Below are 26028 nucleotides of genomic sequence, written 5' to 3' on the forward strand. Positions count from 1 at the left end.
AGGATCTTTTTCTAGCGAAGAAGCGATATAGATCGAAAAAAACATACACCCAAGTTATCCATATAGCGTATCCGCATTATCTCAGGAACAGCTTGGAGGATGGAATTGAAATTTTCAATGGATGTTGAAGGAGCGGGTGGTTTAAATTCAAATTCTGACTTGGCCAGAGGGACAGAAGTGAACTTGAAGAAATGATGTTTCCAAAAATTCCAACTTTGATCCAATTGAGTTTTATGCACTATTCTCATTGGTCAGAGTGAAATTAGACCGCTTGAAGCAGGCGAGCAGAACACAAAGCTTTGACACGTAACCAGTCTTAGTGTTCTTTAAGCTGTGAAAGTGGCAAGACGCTGATTATTGTGAACCCCTGCTGCACCGACCGTGTCTCGGAAAAAAAATACGGACGTTACGCGATTAAGTTTTGTGCCAAACTAAAAATATCCTGAGGGGCTAATAAAATGATTTGTGAGGCTTACATAGAGTCTGTTCTACCCCAATCACAAGTTTCGAGATGGTTTAATTTTAAGCAGAGCAAGGAAGAGGTTCACGACGAAAAACCCTCTGGGCGACAATCAATCAGCAAAACCGAGAACAGTTTGGCCCGTGTTCGACAATTTCTGGACTCTAACCATCGATTAAGCATCAAGATGGTTGCCAATGAACTGCACTTGTCATCTACTGCTGTCTTTTGGATTGCTACTGAAGATCTAGCGACGAGAAGTGTTCACTACACTCGCGGCCAAGACTTTGTCAGACAACCGAAAGAGCAACCGAGCGGAAATTTTAACTGAACTTTTGTTAAAAATAAACCTGATTATTAAAACTACTGAACTACTGTTGATAAAACCTGTTTTTTTAAATATATGACTCAGGAACAAAACAGCAGAGCTCTGAGAGACAGATCAATTAGTCCCACAAACCCCGAAAGGCAAGACTGATCAAATAAAAAGTGAAAACAATGTTCATTGTCTTTTTCGACAACAAAGCGGAGGTCCACAGGAAGTTTGTTCCTGAGCAACAGAAAGCTAACGCGTCCCATATTGTGGTAATGCTGGAAAAACTCCGAAAAAGGTCGTCAGGATGTGAGAAGACATCTCCACTACCCGGCTATTCCATAGTGACAACACCTTGGCATAAGGCGCTATGAGTCTGAAAGTTCCTGGCCAAATACGCTACTCCCCTTTAATCCTGATGAATCCAACAGACTTCTTTTTTTTCCCTTGGATTACGGCAGCCCTGAGAGGAATCGTTTTTAGTTCATAGAAGAGTTCAGATCAGCGGCGACGAAGACCTCAAGAGAGGTCCTCTAACACAGCTTCCCTGGAGCGTACTGTTCATGGCAGAGTCTCTGGAAAACACGTTTAGATACCTAACAACAGTGCTTTGAAATAACTAAGTGTTTGTGCAACTGTTCTTTAAATTAATAAAAAAAAAAAAAAATAATTGCGCAACTTTCAGAATGCAAAAACAAGCGTATTTGAAGAAGAAAATGGCAATGTCAACTCACCATTTAGAAATATAGAACTCATACAGCTTAACAGGACATCTTAGAGGATTTTCCCAATTTTCAACCATTTCTGGAAAGCCATCTATGCCTTCTTCTGCAAAAGGAAAATGTTTACGATTAGATAATAAGACCACCTTCTGAAGGGAGAAGATTTGCGACAGGTCACTGATTACTGATCAACGAATCTCGAATGTATAGCTGCTGAATCAAAATTGAACAATCGCAAATAAGCGTTAACATGTGCAATCCATAGATTACTCCTGCTTGACTAAACTTCTTATGAATGGATTAAGTTGAAATTTCATCGGCTTAACCGACTTTTACAAAAGATCAGTTTCGATAATCCAAAAGACAGTATGCAATATTACACAGATTTTACAAGATAGCGAAAAAAACTACCGACAGTGTTATAGTTTTTCTTTACCTGTATTTATACGTATTTTCTTGTAAAAAGTTTTCTTTGGCAAACGATATGGCAAAAACTAATATACTAGCAAAGGTCGCGTTTCTTGAAAAGAAAAGAAGCAGAATATCTTGAGAACGGAATAACAGAGAAGAGAATGGGTAGTAGCAATTTTGAATAATATTCCGAGTGGCCTTCTGGGGATGAGCATATTGGTTTGTTTGAACATAAATTAAAAACTTATTTTTGGAATAAGACATTACAGTCACTTAGATATTTTTAAAACAAGTTTCCCTTTTTTTAACAAGTAGGACGTGATGAGTTTTTTTTTTTATGATCGATTAATCGATCGAGAGTCAAAGGATTTCAGCCGTCGCTTTGTTGCCTTTTTTCGACGGTTGTTTGTAAATCATTTTTATTTTATTACAATATATAATTAATTAGTCAACAGTCAATTAGTCAATAGAAATTGATTAGCAAATCCAAAAAAAAAAAGATCACATAATACATTCATACAGCAGTTGATTCTAAAATGAAAAAGCAAGTGTTACCAATATTCGAAACTTATAGATGACAATTCTCAGCCGAATAAGGAATAAGTACAATTACACTGATCGTAAAACATCAATGATGTAATATACAACTCAATTATCTAAATTTGGAGCATACTTGGAACTCAAATAGAAAATTTTCCACTACAAATCGAACATTTAATTATCACATTGGCCCAATCCACCAAACTATAAATTTACACTTTCCAAGATTGAACTTGGTTCAAATAGTCTTATTATTACTCTATAACACATTATACTACAAATACTGAAATATATTATTGGATAAAAAAAAAAAAAAAAAAAAAAAAAAAAAAAAAAAAAAAAAAAAGGAAAAGAATTTTGTAATCATTAGTTTCAGTTTCAAAAACTTGAAACTGAAAATTGGTAATCATCGTGTATACCCTTCTAAACCAGCTCTATAACGGTAAAAAGGAGTCATACCCTTTTTTAAGGATGTTTCCCATTTCCCTAAAGTAAATAAAAAAAAAATAAATAAAAAAAATACGCAAATAAGTTTCCAAGGCTAAATTTCAAATCAATGGATTTTGTATGTTTATAAGCAGCCCAAAGAAATCTGCGATATGACAGTGGATTTATCACTGCTTGGCAATATGAAGCCCAAGGGTTGAACCAAGCAGCCACAGAGCCTAGATTCCGCTGAGGTCATGCATCAGCATTTCCAAATAATCCAACAGGAAGAATGCGAAGATAATCAGTTTCTTCTGATGTGTTTATATTGTTAAAATAGTTTACTTTTTTAGAGGTTCGATTTTACTTTTCTTGAAGAAATTGCTTTTGACTGAAAACTTCAGTAAGTTAATTTTTCCTCGTTTTCTTTTTCAATTGATAGTTTTATTAATAGCTTATAGTAAGAATATTTGTAGAATTCTTAGTTAAGCTATACAGTACAAGTGTCAAGAGATCCAGCAAAAAAGGTAAGCCATAGGTTACCGATGGATAGCTCTAGACTGAATAACATGACAGCAATGCTGTCAAGTAAACGGGTAGATAATAGCATAGTATAAAATATAGCAATAGCATAGTATAGTTGAGAAAAATTTGAGACTTAGAAAAAGTAGGCTATTATGCCTGGGATAACCGCTTGAAATTCATAGCTTCTGCTGTAGCTGGCAGGGGAAGCAATCTAGGAATCGAAAGTGCCGACATTCAATTGAAATTTGGTAAGGAGGTCGCTAAGCGACGTTTCTTTACAGTCTAGACACTAGTAGGCTTTAGAATTTCATAGCTAGCCGATCCCCAACCATCAAAACTCTGCAACTGGATGATACATCCAGTAGTAGAACATTTTTGACCGCAAAATCTACCTGGCTTTAGTTGCGTACCCACGGTTCTTCAAGCAAATTCAGGTATTTTCGTGCAGGAGATGGGTAGATCTTGTAAGTGGCATATAGCTCTAAAAACTCGTCCTCTCTGTCTCCTTCACCCAAGGTTCTTGTTCCATATGTTTCAATAAGATGAGCGCTTTCGTGCCAAGGTTGGAGGAGGGATGGGCACCTCTGAACATAATCGCTCTCATGTCCAACTACAATGTACTTACCTTATTAGTTTTAAACCGATCGGAGAAAAGACATCATGGAAACTATTCTGTTGAAAAGCTAGCAGTGGGAGCGGTGTTGGAGAAGCGAAGGTTCCACTTCCGTGCCTCAAATCCTAGAGATTGATAATCCTTGTCCGAACTGTCTTGTCCGAATCTTTCTGCAAAAAAATTAGCAGTGGGGAAGGGGGTCCAACTTTTTGTCTCTGATTGTTATATATTGAAAATCATTCTATGCTTCCAATATAAATAGATGTTATCAGCCTGACTTTCCACTAAAAAGTGCAGCTTGCGTTTAGCTCTATTTCACACCAAGCACAAGACTTTATCATTTCTATGACGAGTCTATCAGCAGCCTTATCTCTTCTTCAAATCGAGTTATCACTTAGACTACTATTACACTAAGTTAGAGCTCAGTTCCTTTTTTAACTGATTTAAAAATTTGCCCGCATTTACGCAAGTCACGACTTAAGTTTTGCACTGAGTTCGTCCGCAGTTTGGACTTTTACATTGGGAGTAAACATTACGGCTAGACTTTCAGAGCCGTGCTTAAGTTTGGGGCCCTTGTCCATGGAGCTGCAGGGATTATGTCTCCCCTGGAGTCACATTTTGTTGACCTTTTACTCATTGTTTGGGAGCCATCCATCTAAAATATTAGATCCAATGTCATTGTAGACAATAATAAGGCCTTGTGATACGGTCATAGACCCGTTTGTCGGCTTTATTTTCGTTTTTTTTGTTTTAGTATGGGCAATTGCCCCCCCCCCCCCTAAAAACGTCCCAGCTACAAAAATGTATAATTAATCTTAACTCTGTTTTTCCATCGATTTATCGTTATGCTTATTCATAAAAAAAAAAAAACTTTGTAAACTACTTTTGAATGATTTTTTTTTTCTGAATAAATAACCTGATTGTCTTGAAAAACTCCCATCTATATTCAACCCACCCTAGAAACCACTAATTATGGCAGGTTCCTGCAGGAAACGATATCTAAAATACTACTTACTCTTTCTGTTAGGTGTGATGTGTTTAAGTGTTACCAATCTTGTGATTTGAGATCCGTTGCTTCCTTCCAAACTACCACCTGGGACTTTTTTCCAGCTTTTAATGATGCTTGCATATGACAGAGTCTTGTGACTTTCTAAGGTCTAAAAAAAAATTATTCAAATAGGAATTTATATTCAAGTTGTCTTCACGTATGAACACGTCTTCCTTCGTGGACATACCATCAATTACTCATATTCCGGTTCAATTTTTTTTCCATCTATCAGTGAATTTGTACTGTAATTTTTATAAGAACTCGTTGTAAAAAGAAAAGAAAAAAAAGCCGTCAGAGCCCGTTCTAAGCTATTCTCAAGGTAATTATCAACACGGCAATTTAGAACAGGGGGTCAAGGTGGGACTGGACATATGTTACCCCATTATATTCTAACCATAAAAATGTCAGCTATGCCCCTTAGGCACAATTCTTGCATTGAGTGTTTTTTGCGGTATATTTTACTGTGGATATTTTGGTTGAATTTGAGAAAGTAAAATTGTTCTATACTACTGGTAAAAGACTAATTTCTTTAGGTTTATTTAAGTTTACCTAATAATCAGATTTAGTAGTTTTGGCTTAGAAACTCTGGTTTGATTTTACGTTGAAATTTAGATTTTAGCATTTTCTTTCAGTTCAATAAATAAATGAAAGTTAAACTTCTTGACATAAAAAATTCACTATTATTGACTAGCAAAATAGGTGGATTAGAATTCTATGCATAGAATAGAGAAAAGAAGGTAGACAGTGTGTAAATTTTAACAATAAAAATTAGAAAATATACATACTATTTTTGGTATTCTATTTTTAGATTACTTTTAAATATTAAGGAAAATACTTTTAGCCGCTATTTTTAACAGTAATAACATTACAATTTTGTAAATTATTGTCGAATTTACTAAAGAAATTGTAGCATTATCTGTAAGTTATCCTTCTTTTTCCTTTTTTATTCAGGATGATTAAAAAAAGCGAATTTTTCTTAGTAAAAACTGCACACAGCTTACATTTATGACGTTACTTATTTTCTAGAAGAAATTATTGAGAAGGAGAGTCCTTCTTATGGCATGAGAAATTCCTGAACATAAGCTACTACAGTGTTATACAAAAATGCAGTTTTTCGTAAAAAATTGATTTTATTAAAAAAATTGTTTTTAATTAAAATTTTTTTTTAACCACATCAATTGCCTTTAAAATGAGCCAATAAACAGCTCTCTACAGTGTTCCGGCGCCCCGCTATCTGAGAAAAAAAAGAAGAAAAAACAAAGATGCTGCTGATGCAGAATATTTTGGTTGCAGCCACTTTTCTTGATTTTCAAGCCAATAGATTTACCTCGTCATTCAAGCCAAGGGACCGTAAGTTTCCCATTAAGGGGTTTCGGACAAGGTGATTCTAATAGTGTACTCCTTGTTATATAACGCATCCAACTTCTAGACTACCTCGAGCAGGTTAAATCACCTCTGCACTCAGACTTGTGGCCGAAAAGACAATGATTGGTGCATCGTATAAGGTTGATGTAATCCAAACAATGAAGGCGTAAAAATCAAAAATTAAGGCATCCTCTTTTTACAATTTCTCCTCTAATAGTTACAAGACATCCAACAAGTATCACGGAGCAGAGGTAGACCTAACATAGTTTGCGCATAGGCGCACTAGGGCCACACCTAGAAGTAGTAGAAAGTCAATATCTCCCCAGGCTATATTCTCAGCCCTGGTTTCATTCCTGAAACTTTTCTTCACTTGATCCAACTATTTTCGAATAAAATTTTTGAACTAACACAAAACAATATTTTTTGTTCGTCCGAAAAGCTTTCGATTCGTTTACACATCCGATTCCCAAACTACCAATTTCTAAGGTACAAGAAGGAATGCTAGCACCTGGTGACTTTAATAGAAGGGTTATCTTCGTGGATCCCTTCCCCACTCACCAACTCAAGTTTGGTGGCCCATAAGATGCGGTTCAGGGCCTATTTCGTTCTGAATTTACGTTAAAGATCTTATTATGCAATTATGCCACCCAAAATCTTTCCACGCCCAGAAATGTAAATCACCATTAATACATGGGAATACTCTAGTTGCTTTTACAACTTTGCCATCAGCACTGCTGTCACAACGGAGGTCAATAATTATGCTCTAATTGTGCTCGGTACCACAGTCAGTGGCACTAGCAGTTTTATTTTGTACTGAGCCCATATTAACCTCCTGCCCCCCCCCCCCCAACTTTCCTTTTTTTGTCAAATTTTGACACACGTTGTTTTTCACTTTATACGACCAAAGTACGAACTAATAATCGAACCCTTTTGTAAAGTTTGTGACAGCTTATAATTCAGTATAAATTCAATCTAATTGAAAGCAAGTACTTATGTAGATAAAAAAAAATTCTGCATCAACGCTAATTGCCTGGCTATAAATGTTGCTGAATCGAGCTTCCTGATTTCCTTTAAAATTTCTAAGGCTCGCCTCATACATCTGCAATTAGTTTTTCAAGGGTTCTCAGTAGACCTAGTGGTGGGCATGACCGGTTCTCGAGTATTCTACTTGATGAGAATCACTCCTTCAGACATCAATTTAGTCTAATTAAAATGAAGATATCAAGAATCTGGAATTCATAGAAACCTCAATAAAATTTTTATTGGGTTTCAACTTTTTCTTTCTTTCTGATACTACCCCCTCTGGAATTTGATAAAACGAGGAGCCCTACCCTTGAAATAAATAGTTATGTTAACAAGCAGTCACTTGTACTTAAGTTTTTTTTTTATATTTTTCGATACACAGTGATGTTCCTGCAGCCCTCAGAATTGGTACATATCTCGTGTCTGATCATTGTATATATTATCTTCAGAATGATTTCAGGATTATTATTATTTTATTTATTTTTTATTGTCCCCCTGCTGTGGATGTTTCTGAGTCAAATTATATGTTTGTTTCATTTGCTGTGCATGACAATTTGATTTAGATTGGTTTTAGCGGCAGGCGGTTGTTCCTCATTTTCTTCTTCCTCTTTTTTAAGTTTGTGTGTGTCTTTTTTTTCGTCTTCTTCTTCTTTTCGTTATCCCTACATTCCAAGACACTAGAGACTTACGAGGGCATATAAAGATGAAAATGTTTGTTATACATATTTATTGGTAAATTAATTTTGGATGAAAGTTTATCATCTAACTGTCGTCTTTATTTATTTCCCCTAGATGAACTTAAATCATTTATCATATATTTTGTCCAGCAGAATTTGCTGGTTTTTTTTTCAAAATAAACTAGTCTTTTTTTTTTGTAAAAAATATGTTTGATTTTGCGTGGTCAACCTAACTGGTTCTCTGATGAACTGAAAAATCTATTTTTGTTACAATAAAAGAAAAAAAAAGTTCACTTTCCAGCTTTATTCCTATAAATAAATAAAATGTTAATAAGCCAGTTGATAAGAGTCTATGACATTATTGTCTATGACAAGAGGTCTACCACTGACATGGGTTTAAAATTAGCAAAAAGTATCTGCATAAGTCATAGCGCATGAGTGAGACAGATAAAGAGGGAGAAAAAAGGGGGGAGTAGATATGAGAGAAGAGAGAAAGGAAGAGTGAGAGAGCGAGAGAGAGAAAGAGAGGATAAGAGGGAGGGAATACCTTCAATCCAAGATATTTTGTGTTAAAGTAGAAAAGAGTATATAGGAGCACTTGGGGTGAATGGGCACCCAGTTGTTTACACTCCCAAAGATGTTCTTCTTCAATTCTAGAAGTCAAAAATGCCTCGTCCCCTCGAGCAGACACATATTCAGAAATGACTTCATTGACATGGATTGAAAATCGCTCATAATAAAAATCTGAGAATATATCGTCAACACGACCGTTTTCGTTCAAATGCTTTTGCACACCTACAAGAGAATAACAGACATAGAAACATATAAACAAACATAGAATAACAAACAAACATAGAGAAAAGACGATCAAAACACAAAGTGCTAAAAAAAAACAAGTTCACTTAAAAATGGCTGTAAAAAACATCAGACACACAAAATGAATAATTTATTCATTGAATGTTAAGCACAAAACCATCTTTTATTCAGATAGCTCAAAATATGATTGATCATATCCGAAAAAAGTGTGCTAGCAAAGCTACTTTGGCTATAACTGATGCTTATGAGAATGAATGGGCTTGGAAAATCTGCTGCTTCAATATCAGACTTCCAAACTCACTATGCAAAATTTAGCTCTTTGATCCTTTGGCTTAAAGAGAAATAAACATTATTTTTTATTAATGCGACAAATAAACAACGTTCGGTCGTCCCACTCGTGTCTTACGTCGTCCCTCTGGTACATTTTGTGCACACCAAAAGTTGGGGGAGGGGGATCATTCGGACTAACTCCGTAACCCCCAACTAGCTACTTAGGCCGTAACCTCTAGTTCTATTTCTGCAAGAAGTTGTTCGGCTTGAAGAGATTTTAGTAGCGTGTTCTGAAAGTACGGGTCTATTATAGTTGTTCAGCTTGAAGAGATTTTAGTAGTGTGTTTGGAAAAAGACAGGCCTATTATAGTTGTTATGCAGCAATTACAAATTAGAGAGCAAACTATGGTCAGTACTAAGTAAAATTTAAGTACTGCGATTCAAAAGATGGCACATTCCACCCCTGTAATTACTGATTGAGGAAACACCGAAATCTGATTGCCACTAGCCCTGTAACTGATCCACACTAGAATATGGATATGTTTAAGAAGCTATAAAGCCGTCCAAGAAAGGGATGTATAGATTATTTTGAGGGATATATAAATTATTTTGGGCCGTCCAACATATATTTAAGCCGTCCAAGAAAGGGATGTATAGATTATCTTGAGCCGTCCAAGATATGTTTAAGCCGTCCAAGAAAGGGATGTATGGATTATTTTGAGCCGTCCAAGATATGTTTAAGCCGTCCAAGACAGGGATGTATAGATTATTTTGAGCCTTCCAAGTTATGTTTAAGCCGTCCAAGAAAGGGATGTATGGATTATTTTGAGCCTTCCAAGTTATGTTTAAGCCGTCCAAGAAAGGGATGTATAGACCATTTTTAGGGATGTAGAAATAATAATATTGTCATAAAGAAACGAAGATGAAAAACCACTTACATAAACAGAGGTAATAGATACTATCTGGTGCGTATTTGCTACCATCTGGCTTTTTCAATTCCTTCACAAAGAAGCACATGCTTGCATACACTTCCTCTGGTGACATTGACAAAAGTTCAGTCTTAAATGGCTTTAACCCTTTTTTTCCAGAACACATCAGGTTCTCTAATTCCACGTTCTTCTCAGTTACCCATTTCTTCCATGCATTCAAACCATATTCAGTCTAAAAAAACGTGTTCAAATAATGAATATTTAACACAGCTTTAAACACAGGATAATGTACCGCTTTTGGACTAACTTTAGAAAAATTGCTCATTTCCTTGGATGTTACATTCAAATTCTGAGTATATCTGTAGTAAAACAGTCACAAAAGAAAAAAAATTGGGAAAATAGGATTATTGTGGTTGACCGGACGTATTATTCCAATTCAATCTCAACACCAGCCTAATCGTAACCAAGCACTTATCTTTGCAGAAGCTTCTTAGAGCTTAGAGATAGTAAGTTTATATAGAGGTTTGGTTCTCAAACATTTGAGACATTTACATTTGTCTCAAACAGGAAACATAAATTTCACAATACAAATTTCAATAAAAATATATATACTATAGAATAAAAATACAATACAATAAAATACTATAGGAAACACAAATTTCAACATAATTCCCGAAGCAAAAGCTATTGCCAACGTCACCAAATCCGACCGTAATTCGCATAAGAATCATGCTTTTCTAGTTTCAACATTTAATATGGCATGGAAAAAAAGAAATAAAAAATACGGCACTGGACTTTACAGTCCCTATCGGCGGTGCTGATCTCCATTTCATGGCCCTTCAATCAGGAAATGTCATGGTGGGTTGGGGCCAGGCATCCTGTACTCCATACACCCTTCCTGTTTACCTTCCCCAGATTTCTCAAGGAACCCATTTAGCGCTAGGTCGACTGTGGCTGAGTTTACAGGGTCACATCACTATCCGTCGTTCCAAACTAAATAACCAGCGATAACAGAACTCAACCCCTATCCTTATGGACAAAGAATTTCAAGTCTAGCGTGCTAACCACTTGACATTTAATATGAAGATCTAATCAAATTAACTGAACCACTAACAGTTTAATATGGCATGCTATTAAAGAAAAGGAGAATTCTATTAGTCCAGTAAAAGTACGGGGAAAAAAGGGTCGACCCGGACAAAATTGCAACAAAAGGTTTTTTTACACCAAAATGTTCAGAAAAAATCGCTGAACAACATATCCAAAATCCGCTAAAATCGCCAACCGGGAAAACCTTCTGGGGCTGCTTAAAGGGGGTGGAAGGGGGCGAAAAAATAGGTTTTCATTTTTGACATTTAGGAAGCTTTTTTTACACTAAAATATTCAGAAAAAATTGCTGGACAACGTATCCAAAATCCGCTAATATTCCCACCGGGAAAAGCTTCTGCGGCTGCTTAAAGGGGTTGGAAGGGGGCGAAAAAATAGTTTTTTGTTTCAGTTTTGACATTTACGAAGCTTTTCTTACACTAAAATGTTTAGAAAAAATCGCTGAACAACATATCCAAAATCCGCTAAAATCGCCCGGCGGGAAAAGCTTCTGGGGCTGCTTAAAGGGGGTGAAAGGGGTGAAAAATCTTTTTTTCGATTTTTGTTATTTCAGTCCGTTCGGAGACCCGATTCTGGTATAAATCAACTCGCTGAAACAGAAAATGATATCACTTTTATTGTCTCACTTCTCTAACTTATATTAAACTACAAAAAATAAGATTTTAATACCTCCATTGCCAAAATAGAGGAAGTAGCTTTTCTTCCGAAGTTTTACAGAAAGATCAGATCAATGGACGCATGAAATACTTCGAACAGCCTGCGAAGAGCAATACAGGAAAATTTCGAATTTAAAGGAGCAGAGGTACCTCACTCTTTCTTGCTTCGCTAGTCGTCGGGAACTTGGTTATCTGATGAGAATCAAACTTGTGAAAACTAGACTTTAGAAAAAGAGAGACTAAGCATACGCATAGAAAATTGAATATTCTAGTCTATACGGCCCATTAAAGAATAGGTACAGTTAGGTTTAGAAAACGCAGGCTGCACAGCGCACACAACAAGATCGGCTATGACAATCGCGGACTCTGAATCGACTGGAAGCCCTTTGAAAGACCTCACTATCTTACTTGGAGTATTTCACGCTCGCATGAGCTTTTTGGGTTCAATCAGACACATTATGGAAGACACTGGATTAGGAGAAGTGCTTGAGCAAATTTACGCTAAGAATACAGTAAAGCATATCATGAGCGGGAAAGCACTATCTCGAGCAGTTTGCGCGCATAATATCATTGATAGAGCTCTTGCCATTTTGATATTTGACAACAAGCACAACTCGACGGAACACAATGAAGATAGGGAATTTGAGGCCCACGATGATATTGATGAAGCCCTTGTGATCTTCGAGGGTCTTGATGCTGGCGAGGTCTCTATAGAAAATGTCAACTCGTGCGAAGTCGTAACTAGTGCTGCTAACAAACTAAGAAAGAAGAAGGAGAAGCTAAGGGGCAATCGAACAGCATGCTTGTGGTTTCAGTACATGGACATGGTGAAAGTATTGCGAAATTTTACTAGAGCAAAGAGGTGAAGGAACTGGGATCTGTATTTGGATAGCCTTGAACAGATGCTTCCGCACTATGTGGCCGCAGGGCACAACCTGTATGCGAAGTCTGCTCGTCTTCATCTCCAGACTATGGTTGACCTGAAAGAAAACAATCCAGAGCTCTACTCAAGTTTTAAAATCGGTCAGTTTGTTATAAGAAGAAGCGATCGGTACTGGGCTGGATTGTCACCGGATCTAGTCATTGAGGAAGCTCTAATGCGCAGTTTGAAGAAAACAGGTGGACTAACTCGTGGACGGGGGATCACACAAAATCGGCGTCTGATATGGCTTTTTCGATGCCGATCTGTGCTGAAGTAAATGCCTCAATGCAAGGTCTGACTAGCCTGAGTTACTCAACAAATGATCAACACGTCGAAACGTTCCAGTGGCGGATGAAGAGAGATACTGATGACACGGTGGCGGTCCTAGACTTTTTGCGAACTGATTCCGTTCAGAGAACACGGAGGGTTCCTCAACATCGATACCGGCCTAACTGCAACAGCTAATGTAGATGCAGACACCGCGATAGAAGTTGGAGCCCGAATTCTAGACGAAATGACTGGGAAGGCAGCTGATTCTTTTTCGTTCCGGAAGAAAGACAAGGCTGTTAGAATGGCATCAAAATCAGCTGTTAACAGCGATGGTGAGCTGGTTCATGTAGATCAAGGGCTTCTGCTCCAGCGCTTAGCTGCGGAGGCGAACCGGGAAGAATTCGATCTTCGAGACCTTTTGTCGTATGAGCTTTGTACGCATCCCCCATCCCTTTTTGGATCCTATGAAGTTCTGCGTCTTGCCGACAAACCATTTCTGTCAAACGCAACTCGAAAGGCGTCAGGGGACCACTCGGATGAGCCCTTAGACTCGTGCCACTATGTCGTTGACAGCGGCTGGCTGCACAAGAAACTGACTTGGCAACCGAACTCTATATTTGACTTCATTTGCGAAAGTTACGTCAAGTATGTCACCTCTTGATTTGGAAAAGCTTCGGTAGTTTTTGATGGATATGACAATGGTCATTCGACGAAAGGTATGGCTCACCTCAAACGTTCCAGGGGTACACAGTGCAAAGTGGTAGAATTCACTGGTACAACAATGTTAACAAGAAAGAAGGAAGAGTTCTTGCAAAACTGCACAAGCAAGCAGCGGATAATTCTAGCAATAGGGGAAAAATTGTCCGCAGCAGGTTGTTCGGTACAACATGCCTCTGCTGACGTGGATGTCCTGATTGCAACCACAGCCATTCATAGTGCAAGAACTCAATTGATGTGTCTCAACGGCAAAGACACCGACCTGCTTATCCTTCTCCTCTATCACGTCACTGCCACCCACAAAGGCCTGTATTTCAGATCCGAGACGAAAGCTTCAAATAAACATAAGCTATGGAATATTTGCTCCATCAAAGCAAAACTAAGGGACATGTGTGGTGCAATCCTATTTCTGCACGCGTTTCTAGGCTGTGACACCACTTCGAGATTCAAAGGAATTGGTAAATCTGTCGGACTGTCATTGTACCGGTCCGATCCGTCTTTCCGTGAGGCCGCTAAGTCTTTATGGACTCGAAGGCTACGAAAGACGAGCTCATTGAAGCTAGTGAGCAAGCTCTTTTGAGAATTTATAAAGGAAAGCCTGAAGAAACTCTCGTGTCCTTGAGACATCGTCTCTTCTTGGCCAAGCTCGCTTCCTCTTCCGCATTTGTCTGCCCTGATGGGATGGCTCCCACACCTTCAGCTGCGAAGTTCCATTCTTTTCGCGTGTATTTGCAGGTAATGGAATGGAAAAGCGAGGCTGCTGCGATGAAACCAGAGAACTGGGGATGGCGACTCTCTGCGGATAGTTCCATCTCAGTAGTGACGGAGAAGAAACCAGCTGCCCAAAGTCTTCTTCAAATTATCCACTGTAAATGCAAATCAGGATTGCGATACGGCCAGATGCACTTGCCGTAAGTAGGGCATGCCCTGCACACTTGCTTGCAGAGAGTGCATGGGAAGAAGCTGTAATAACTCTGAACCAACATCTCTAGAAGAAGAAGAATTTTAGTGTTTTGCAATAACAGTGGTTGTGCTCTTTTGTAGTGCTCATTAATGAAATGATGATTCTCAATATTATGTGATCTAAAAATGATGATTATCAAAACTGTGATTTATATATAGACGTGTTAACGTTTTTTTTGTCCAACTGTAAAAGAAGCCGATAATAAGAATAATTTTTCCAGTTTCTATGCGTCTATGCCTATAACTGTTTAACTGTTTATTTGATTAAATCAACATAACAAAAAACATATACCCCCAACAGAGAGCAAAGCTCGTAAAATTGGGTAAAAAACAAAAAAAAAACAAAACAAAAAAAATACATTTTCTCATCATAACAAAAGAGAGAAAAAAAAAGAAAAAAAAACCTGGTTAAAGAAAAAAACAAAAAACATAACAAACATAAAGAAAACAAACGCTGGACAAGTGAGGCACGGAAGGCTATCCCAACATGGGTAACAAATATATAACAAAATAAAAATAATAATAATAAAAAATTTAAAATAATTTCTATTCCACCATCACAGGTCAATACATAATTTTAATATTTTCTTCCTTAGAACTGATATTTGCCGAAAATGGTATTTGGTATCTAATTGAAAATCTAGATCTTTCACAATTAACAAAAGGAATTCGATAGGTTCCAGAACACCTAAGAGCCGAAGGAGGGGGCAGAATCAACAGAGATTTTTCATAAAAATAACTACTAGGATCTTGTATTTTAAAATGCCATATTGATATATTAAGTTCTCTTATATGTTTCAGATCTAATAAATTCAAGAAAAGAAATAATGTTTCATTTTCGATGCATCTCTAAGTTTTGATGGACGATGTAAAAAATTTCCAAGTATTCTCACTGCTTTATTTTGAAGGATCTGTAGGGGTTTTATATGCGTCCAAAAAGTATTTAAATAAATAATTGTGCAATAATCAAACAGTTCGTAGTAACGAACTGTAAGTAAGGAGCGACCCGGCTCAATGGTAACCGAAACTCTAAAAAACGGGATTTTGATACCAATAGATACATCAAAAGAATCAGATTTTAATTCTGATTTCAAATATATAAGTTTCATTAAGTTTAATCTTACCCATCAAAAGTTACCTGAGAAAATTTGGCTGATTTTCGAAAAAAGGGGGAAAGACCCCCTAAAAGTAATTGAGCCTTGATCAAAATTACATCATCAAATTCAACGTATCAGAGAAGCCTACTGTGGTGTTTTCCAGCTCCTATCTAAAAAAATTTGGAATTATCCATTTTTTTGCCAGAAGAAATATCACGGATGCGTGTTTATTTTTTTTTTTTTTTTTTTTTTTTTTTGACTTGCCCCCTGGGTTATAGTATTGATCCAGCAGTCCTAGAAAATCGTAAGTGGTCTCCTTTGAACGGAAAATAAAATTTATAGTGCCCTTTTTAAGTGACAAAAAAAAAATGGAGGGCAACTAGACCCCCTCCCACGCTCAAATTTTTCCAAAAGTCACCCGATAAAAATTTTGAGATAGACATTCTTTTCAGCATGGTCTAAAATATAATATAAATGTGTTTTAGAATGACTTGATTCTCCAAAGTCCCCAGGGAGAGGGCTGAAAGTTATGAACTTTACTCAATGTTAACATATAGCATTGGTTATTGGGATGTATACAGACTTTTTCAGAGGAGATTTTTTCTGGTAGGTGGGGGACGGAGAGGGTCGGGGGCTATATGGAAGGATCTTTCCAGGAAGGAAGTTTTCAGGGGGGAAGGGACAGTGCTATGACGGGGTCGCCGGATTTCCCAGCATTATTAAAGAAAAAGATCAGGAATTAAATAAAAAAAACAAGTTTTTCAACTGATCAACTGATTGTGATTAAGATGTCATTTTTAAAGGACTGGAAAAAAAATTTGAACTATAGTTTATATAGCAGGGTATTGACTAGGGGGCGAACCCCTTAATATACGCTTTAAAATTTTATGAATATAGAAGTTCGTTACGTAAGTTAATTCTAAGTTACGTATATTTATTACTAATAAAAACGTTCGTAAATAAAATTAAACAAGTTTTGAGAAAGCCATTTAACAAAATATAATATGAAAAATTTGTTTTAATTATTAATGTACGGTGAGCAAAAATCAAAACATGCATTAATTAAAAAACTTTAAAAAATTAAATAAAAAAAACAAGTTTTTTAAACTGAAAGTAAGGAGCGACATTAAAACTTAAAACGAACAGAAATTATTCCGTATATGAAGGGGGCTGTCCCCTCCTCAACGCCTCGCTCTTTACGCTAAAGTTTGACTTTCTCACAACTCTATTTTTCTAAACAATAAAAAAACTTTAGCGTAAAGAGCGAGGCGGATTGGAGGGGACAGCCCCCTTCATATACGGAATAATTTCTGTTCGTTTTAAGTTTTAATGTCGCTCCTTACTCTCAGTTTAAAAAACTTGTTTTTTTTATTTAATTTAAATAAGGAGCAATCAAAGAATGATAAATTATTTTTAAAATTGAAAATGGAAAAACATGTTGCAAACGATACATAGACCCAATATTTTACGAAAGTTTCACCATTTAATGATCAATATGAGTTTGAAATGAGAATAGGGGATCAATAAAAACTCCTAAATAAAGATACGATTGAACTCTACGTATTTTATGCTCACCAACTTGAAGCTCCTGACATGAAATTTTTTTAGTAGCACGTTTTGAATGACCAAAAACCATAAATTCAGTCTTCTTAAAATTCGGTACTAAATAATTAGAAACAAACCATAGATTAACTGAAATAACAGTTTTAAAAAAATTTTTAATAAATTTATATTAATCCTTCTATTTAACATAAACAGCTGTTTCATCTGAAAATAAATTTGCAAGACCATTATTTCCCTGAAAACATCGTGTAATATAATTAATATACATAAAAAATAAAAGCGGACCTAATACCGATCCTTGTGGGACACCAATATCTTCAAGATCATTTAAACTAGACAAATGTCCATCAACATCTACCACGATTTTACGTCCATAAAGGTATGATCTTATTATATCTAGTCCTTTCCCTCTTATACCGGAATTTTCCATTTTATCAAAAAGAATTTCATGGTTTAAAGTGTCAAATGCTTTTTTAACATCATAAAAAACAGTAGATACATGATAATTACTATCTAAGCAGTCATCTATTTCTAATACAAGAGCTGCAACTGCTTGTTCCGTCGAATGGCCTGCCCTAAATCCAAACTGATATTTGGTAAAAAAATTTATTTTATCTAGATAATTAGTAATCCTTCCTTTTAAAATTTTTTCCAATACTTTAGACAATGGTGATAAAATTGCAATAGGACGATAATTATTTGTATCAGATTTATCTCCTTTTTTATGCAATGGTATTACACGTGCAATTTTCCATCTTTTAGGAAATGTAGGCCTACCTGAGAAAATACATAAATTTAAAATATGAAGCAATGGTTCAAAAATTACACCTGCAATATTTTTTAGCAAATTAGTTGAAAGTTCATCATATCCCAATGAATTACCATTTTTTAAATTCTTAATGACCTTTTGAAATTCTGCAAAAGTAACCGGGGCCATAAATATGCTCGTATCTTCAGTGGGCGGTAGATATTTTTTATGCGACCTAGGGGAAGAAAGGTCAACTTCTCCTGAAACAACAGATGATCCAATACTAGCAAAATATTCACTAAACTTCTTAGCAACAGCTTTTGGTCCTCTAAATTCTTTACCATTAATATCAAATAACACTTCAGGGTGTAACAACTTTTTATTTCTTCCAATTTTATCTTTAATCAAACTCCAAGTTTTTATAGTTGAATCTGAATTTCGAAAAGATTTTTCATAATAAAGTCTTTCACTTACTCTAAGGATCCTTACCAGCATATTCTTATAATTTTTAAAACGCGTTATATTTATTTCTGTGGGATATTTTATTCTAATTTTATATAAACGATTTTTCTCATTAATAGATCTCAAAAGTGATTCATTTATCCAAGGTTTTTTTGGGGTAAGTTTCTTTCCTCTCGGGCTCTTATATGGGCAAAAAAGATCAAGCTTTTCATTCATAATATAATAAAATTTATCTAATGATTGGTTCGGATCCTTCTCATCAATTACAGGACTCCAATCAACATCACCAAGCCCTTCTTTTAACCTTAACACATTTTTATGTGAAAAATCTCTACGCTTGGTTTGATTTTTTTTATTATGCGGGAAATTTATAAGAAAATCAGACATAATTATACAGTGGTCAGATGAATCATCAGGAATAATAAATGTATTAACAGCACTATAAGGTGAAAAAATATTATCAATAAGTGAAAATGATGTATCAGCTATTCTAGAGGGCACAAAACATACGGGGTTTAGTCCATAAGATAGTGGGCCCTCCAAAAACTGCAAAATATTTCTATCTATTCTATTCTGATCTGCAGATAGGAGTTTTATTAAATCAATATTAAAATCACCCATAACTAAATAAGGAGTATTAAGACTAGCTAATTTATCCAACATACTTTCAAAATTATTTTTAAATTCTATCTGGCTGGATGACGGAGTACGGTAAATAACTGCAATTAAAAACTTCCGATTATTTGGAAAAGAGCATTCAACTACACAAGATTCAAAAATCATTTCAATATTCATTGGCAAAAAATCAATCCTTATGCGTGCTGGTATGCAATTTTTAATCAAAACACCTAGACCCCCTTGTTTTTGTCTTTTCCGACCGATGTGAAAAAATTGGTAATCTTTTACATGTATATTTTCAATTGAAAAATAATCTAACAAAGTTTCACATAGGCCTAATATATCTGTATCTGAATCCGACAAAAAAGTTTCAATCACATCCTGCGCAGTCCTCCAACCCCGGCAATTCCAAAACGACATCCTACTTGTATTTACATTTTTTCTTACCAGCTCATTCATAAATATATATTGATTTTTTGGGATATCAAAATTACTAGAAGTATCTTCATCATCACCAGCTACAATAGTTTGAAAAATTGACTGAAATGAAAGAGAATTCCGCTCAAATTCTTTTAACCTTGATGATGGAATTTCACGATTATCTCTATCTATTATCAAATATTAATCCCACGTTAAGAGAAACCACACCATGCCCCAAAAGACCAGCAAACCATAATAAAAAATAACAATTAAAAAAACAAAAAAAAATAATCTCCATTCCAAGTCATTTTCCCTCAGTACGACTAATCTGCGCAACTTTTAATTTAACCTCTATGTGGATCTAAACAAAAAAAAAGGAAAAAAAAATAATAATAATAATACACCTTATATAAACTAAACATAAAAAAAAAACACTTTCAATTTAAATGTTTTCATTCATATTACTTGGGCACATGAACTATTACTGCAACCCACGACATTACGACATTTGAACATCGACAGGGACTATAACAGGCACTTCCCTTCGGGCGATGGAAAATTTTTTATGAAAATCGTCAATCTCCGGTATGGCATCATTGAATGTGTATTTGGTAATCGAGCCGTCTGGTCTTTTCACTAGCAGATTCGGCTGAAACCCCTTCGATATCCAGGCATCACATCCATGATCTTTTCGTAATTTGTCACGTTTCGCTAGAAGCAGCTTTCGCAATTTACGGATTTCAGTTGGGACATCATCACTGATGAACAGGTTGCTGTTGTTTCCAGGGAATGTCTTATCCTTAAGCTTGCTAGCGTTCTTCAATATGGCAAATTTATCGTCTTTTTTATTCAGTGTCACCTTCAAAAATTTACGGTTGCTATCATAATGAGTAACTGTGAAATTTACTTCGGGCATTTCCAGCCCGTGACGAACTACCTCTGTGAATAGAACTTGAGCGTGGTTATTATCTTTACAAGCTGCGTTCCATATGATGACATTATTTTCTAGCTTTGCAGCTTCCATTCTCACAATCCGAAACATATAATCTTCATTTTTCCTTCTTAATTCCATTATTTCATCCGTGCAAGTTTTTATTTGCATTTTGAGGCTAGAGGTTTCATTCTCAATCTTTCCAATTTTCGATTCAGTATTGTTTATCTTATTCGTTTGTAGCGATTGTTCTTTTTCCAATTTATCCACCCTTGCGGTAAGAGTTCCTAATTGATTGTTGATATTGTCCAACTTATTTCCATTTTCTTTCACAACATCAAGAATTTGCTTAAAATCCGCAGCTAGTATCGATATTTCCGGTTTCGAGCTAGAACTGAGTCCTGAGGTGTCAAATGAACTGTCCATGCCTTCTTGCTTAGCATTTTTCCTTTTACGTCCCATCTAATCACAAATATATCAATAATTCTTGATATAATATTGTCACATAAATTCACGCCACACAGAGGTCTTAACTACATCTTATTCTGACGAGAGCATTGAATGATGAATAATAATCTTTATTATTGCCAAACTGGAATACCTCACTTGGATATCTTATGAAATTAACTCAATTTAACAAAGTCAAAAGTTCAATTAATGAATTGGTCAGAAACTCCAGTCAATTCAATTTATCCAGTGACGTCACACATTCCACTAGGTTACAGATACTGAATAAATGTTTAAATAGTTTATGAGACGTAAAAGCGTTCTCACTATTTCGTAACTACTGAAAGAATCCAGTGTCTAATTAAATCAGAATAAAATCCTTTACCGACAACTAGTTCAAAACTGGGATTAATCCTTTTAAAAGAATAGATAGATCTTAACTGTTCAAAGACTGAATCAATACTGATTTCCCTTTTTCTGCAGTCTGGTCTTCACATGGTTGATTCTCATCGGATAACCAGGTTTCCAACGGTTAGCGAAGCAACAAAGAGTGGGTTACTTTTCTGCTCCTTTAAATTGCCGTTCGAGATTTTCCTGTGTTGCTGTTTGAAGTATTTCAGGCTTCCATTGATTTGATCTTTCTAACACTTCGGAAGAAAAGCTATTTCCTTTTTTTTGCGATGGAGTTATTAAAATCTTATTTATAGTTTAATATAAGTTACAGACGTGTTACAATAAAAGTAACATCATTTTCAGTTTCAGCTAGTTGATTTATACCAGAATCGAGTCCCCGAACGTACAGAAATAACAAAAATCGAATAAAAATTTCACCCCTTTCACCCCCTTTAAGCAGCCCCAGAAGGTTTTCCCGGCGGGCGATTTTTCGCAGATTTTGGATTTGTTGTTCAGCGATTTTTTCTGAACATTTTAGCTTCCTAAAACAAAAAAAAGCTTCCTAATTGTCAAAAAAGAAAAAACCGATTTTTTTTTTAAGCAGCCGTAGAAGATTTTTTTGACGGGCGATTTTAGCAGATTTCGGATATGTTGTTCAGCGATTTTTTTTGAATATTTTAGTGTAAGAAAAGCTTCCTAAATGTCAAAAATGGAAAACTATTTTTTTGCCCCCTTCTACCCTCTTTAAGCAGCCCCAGAATGTTTTCCCGGTGGGCAATTTTAACGGATTTCGGATATGTTGTTCAGCGATTTCTTCTGAAGATTTTGGTGTAAAAAAATCTTTTGTTGCAATTTTTCCCGGTCAAACCGTACTTTTACTGGACTCTGTAGGCTGCAATTAAAAATTCGCATTGTCTGCAATAAATTTGACAGAAATTGCAACGATTTCGCAGCTCAGCACGGAAGCCACGTTAGGACAGCGATTTTCATGTTTGATGAAAACCGACCAGGATGATGGTAAGTTTTTTTTTTTCAATTATATATGCAGGAAAAAAAAGAAACAAACATATACAGTTTATGTTGCAGTAAAACGGCAAAACCAAATAAAAAATTAAGAACCAATGAATGGCAAAACCTTGAGAATTTGTCAGCTATCCAAGCTAGATAGATGAAACTTACAGAAATAGATCTACAACCTAGTCTAAATCAGGTCCAATCAAACCCAACATAGCTTATATAAAGACAAATCTAGTTATTATATTGACATCAAATATGTGAAAATTAATAAATTTTCAATTGACCCATTAAAAATTATAGCTGAAAGGCCCTTGGGTCTTAACCAAAAACCAAATCATAATGTTTTTTAGTGTTTGCGATGATAAGTGTTTTATTATGTATGTTTCTTTCTCCATACTCCTCCAAGTGCATTTCTGTATGTATAGAGGGTTCAAATATATTATTACTAATGTCAATCTTTTTGTTTCGACAACAGCGCAATAACATATCACATTAAGTAAGAAAAAAAAATTGTTGGAAATAACAGCCAGATACTTGGAAGAACTGTTAAGGCAAACTCGATGGCAAATTAACAGGAGATAACCTACTTATGCTTCGAACCAGAAAAGAATCATATATGCAAGAATAAGAGTAAATGAGCAAAACATGAAAAGAAGAAGGTCCTTTAGAAAAATAGTGGTAGCAAAAAGACATAACTGAATTTAATGTCCTCTTATACAAGACCATATTGTCCAATGAGTGATTACGACCTGCTGCCTAAGGAGCCCCTAATCTCGAGGAACATACGGCTGGCTTTTTAAATAAAATTCAAGAAATGAGTAGAAATCTAAAAAGACAAGCACACAAACGATGTCGTTTACAAAATACAATGAAAATATATTTCGACATACGAAATCCGATTTACTGTAATTGTGGGAATTTAAGAATATTAAAATCCCAAAGAATTGCTCAAATGCAGCTTTTAGTTTAATAGAAATTATTTAAAAAATATTAGAAATAAAGTCACAAATCAAATTTCTACATTTTAGATGATACATGTCAATTCTGGCCCTCTATTAAATTGATTTTGATATTTCACCAAAGCGCGCTCTATCTAAGTTGCCCAAAGATTTAGTCAGCATACGATCTTCGTCCGGTGTTGCTCTTCCGAAGTATGAGAAAGTCATTACAAAAAAAAAAGAAAAAAGACAGACGGTATAGTGAAAAATAAATGATTAAATAAAAATAAAAACGATTGAAGAAATTGTTAGAAGTCTTTTGAAAAGGATAAGAAAATAAGTCATCTTAAGCACAAATGAAAACTAAAACAACCAGAAACAGCATATAAAAGTCAGACGAAAATGATAAATGCAAGAAGAAAAGTGAAAAACCAGAAAAAAAGAGAAGACAAGAATAATTATGGTCACAAAAATAAGTCAATGCAAATGAACACCAATTACTCCTGCCAAATCTAGGTTAGAACAAAATAAGATACACAATTCATTTCATTTACAAGGAGTAACCGAATTTTGTATTTTATTTTGAAGCCACCTGAATTTGGTTGAAGTAAACATTTGCATTTGGTTTGGTTTGTTTTAATCACCTTTAAAGATGGCGTGGACTTTGGAGTTTCCTCCTTCTCCAATTGGACAGTTTTCTTTTTCTTCTTTGATTTTCCATTTGACCTTCTGCTCTTTCTTCTTTTTCCTTTATGCATAGTTTCTTCTTCGTCGTCAAGAGAGAATATCTGCTCATCGTCTCTCTCGCTCGATTCCGATACTGGCTCTTGATTGAAACTCAATTGACTTCGAGATTTACAAGTTTGACTTGTAACACTACTTGAGGGTTCACCTGATACGCCTAAAAGATATAAAGATGGATTGAATTTGAATTTTCAAACCTACAGGTGAAGAAAGGCCCTGCATTTGTAGTGCTTTCAACCTCATCTTCACTGCATAAACTTGTTTGACTTCGCTCTTCCCAATAAAAGTTGTCTCGTCAAAGTCACACAAACTTGAGTGCGTCAATAAAATTCATTGAATATACATCTGTTTTATTGGATTGCTTATATACTGAATTATTGGACAGGTTATTGTTTTATTGGAGATTTTAACCAGGTTTGGGGTTAAAAGTTGAGGTGGTAAGGGGGGGGGGGGGTGGTGGAATTATCGTCAATCTGAGAAAAATGAACCTCGGATAAAAACTAAAAGAAAGCAAGAAAAATATTTTGAAAAATGAATTTAATGTCCTTTTCGATTTTTCACGGGAATGAAGCATGGGGAGAGGGACGATCTGACTCACAGGACCGAAGTAAGATTGAAACCGTTACAATTAAGGAAGAGCTACAAAATTAATTTTACGAACACGGAATGCTAACCAATTACAAACCATTCCACAACTTTAAATTATACTGTTTGTGTTCCTGAAGATATGATTTCTAAACTCTTTATGAGGTTCTGATAATACCAGGATCAGATCATTTTCCAGTTATTTGTCCAAGTCTCTGGAAAAAGACACGTTAGGAAGTTCGGAAAAGCCAAAATAAGAAAACTTAAGCGGAGATACTTCAGTGGATATTATGAGGTTGTTAGTCGTATATCATGCGACGAAGTATTGGACGAAAATAAGGATGCATCAGTCACTTCTATCAAGTTTTTAAATGTTCATAAAACATTTCTATAGGAAGCGATAGGTTAATATATGGAAAGAGCTTTACCATTTGTATCTTGAAAATCCCGACCCTATGAAATTTGGGAGGAGACCAAGGAAGCAATCAATATGGTGAGCTCTACAGAGTCAAGAAAAAGGCTTATGCCAAGTTGACTCAGACTATCTGTCTTGGCCTTTTCTCCAATTACCCATGGCTTGATGGCAGCGTGATTTTAATTAGAAAATCAACGGATGGTTGTACAGATGCATATTGCGAATAAATTTTGCAAAAATTTGTAAATGTTGGAGTTGTCAAAATTGATATTGCTCAATCTGGTGTTCTAAATTTAGTGAAGACTTCGTAGATGAACAAGGGTATGCAAAAGTAATACTGATTTACCCCTGTAGTTTTAAAAATTGCTAGGAAACTTAAAACCTCCACGGGGATGGATGGCCAGAATTTTAATGGTTCTAGATCTGCAAATAGCAGTTACAATGTATTTTTTATTAAAAATTTCATTAAAAAGCAAGTCCCATATCAAATTTTTGAAACGAAACACCAGGGACTTTTGTTGATTGTAGTTTGAATTAGAAAACGTACAGTGAATTCATATCGTCTGCGGCGACAAGAAGCACACGTTTGCATGAATGACCTCGTAATTTGGCAGCCATACCCAGAGCCGTTCTTAGCGTTGATAGCTCCTAGAGAAAAATTAATTACAGCACCCCCTTCCAACTAAAATATAAGCAAAAAAGTCGAATTTACATTATTTACAGCACCGCTTCCGACTCAAATATAAGAAAAAGCCGAATTTACTTTATTTACAGCACCACCTTCCGACTCAAATATAAGAAAAAAGTCGAATTTACATTATTTACAGCACCACCTTCCGACTCAAAATGTAAGACAAAAGTCGAATTTACATTATTTACA

At 35.6% G+C, this 26028-nt stretch overlaps 1 protein-coding gene across 1 annotated transcript in view; it reads right to left on the bottom strand.

Annotated features, from left to right (window-relative positions):
* The window catches only part of woc (zinc finger protein without children), a 116185-nt gene that overhangs the window by 1975 nt on the left and 88182 nt on the right, over nt 1-26028 (bottom strand). Inside the window, exons 11-15 of the mRNA XM_089085698.1 lie at nt 24049-24305; nt 10148-10370; nt 8671-8918; nt 5026-5167; nt 1508-1601 (exon numbers count right to left, since the gene is read on the bottom strand). Coding sequence (XP_088941824.1) covers nt 1508-1601; nt 5026-5167; nt 8671-8918; nt 10148-10370; nt 24049-24305 — 964 coding nt within the window. The remainder of the gene's footprint in view (nt 1-1507; nt 1602-5025; nt 5168-8670; nt 8919-10147; nt 10371-24048; nt 24306-26028) is intronic.

This window comes from Artemia sp. Qi Xiang Cuo, chromosome 3, assembly GCF_049724085.1.
Source record: "Artemia sp. Qi Xiang Cuo chromosome 3, ASM4972408v1, whole genome shotgun sequence".
Taxonomy (NCBI): domain Eukaryota; kingdom Metazoa; phylum Arthropoda; class Branchiopoda; order Anostraca; family Artemiidae; genus Artemia; species Artemia sp. Qi Xiang Cuo.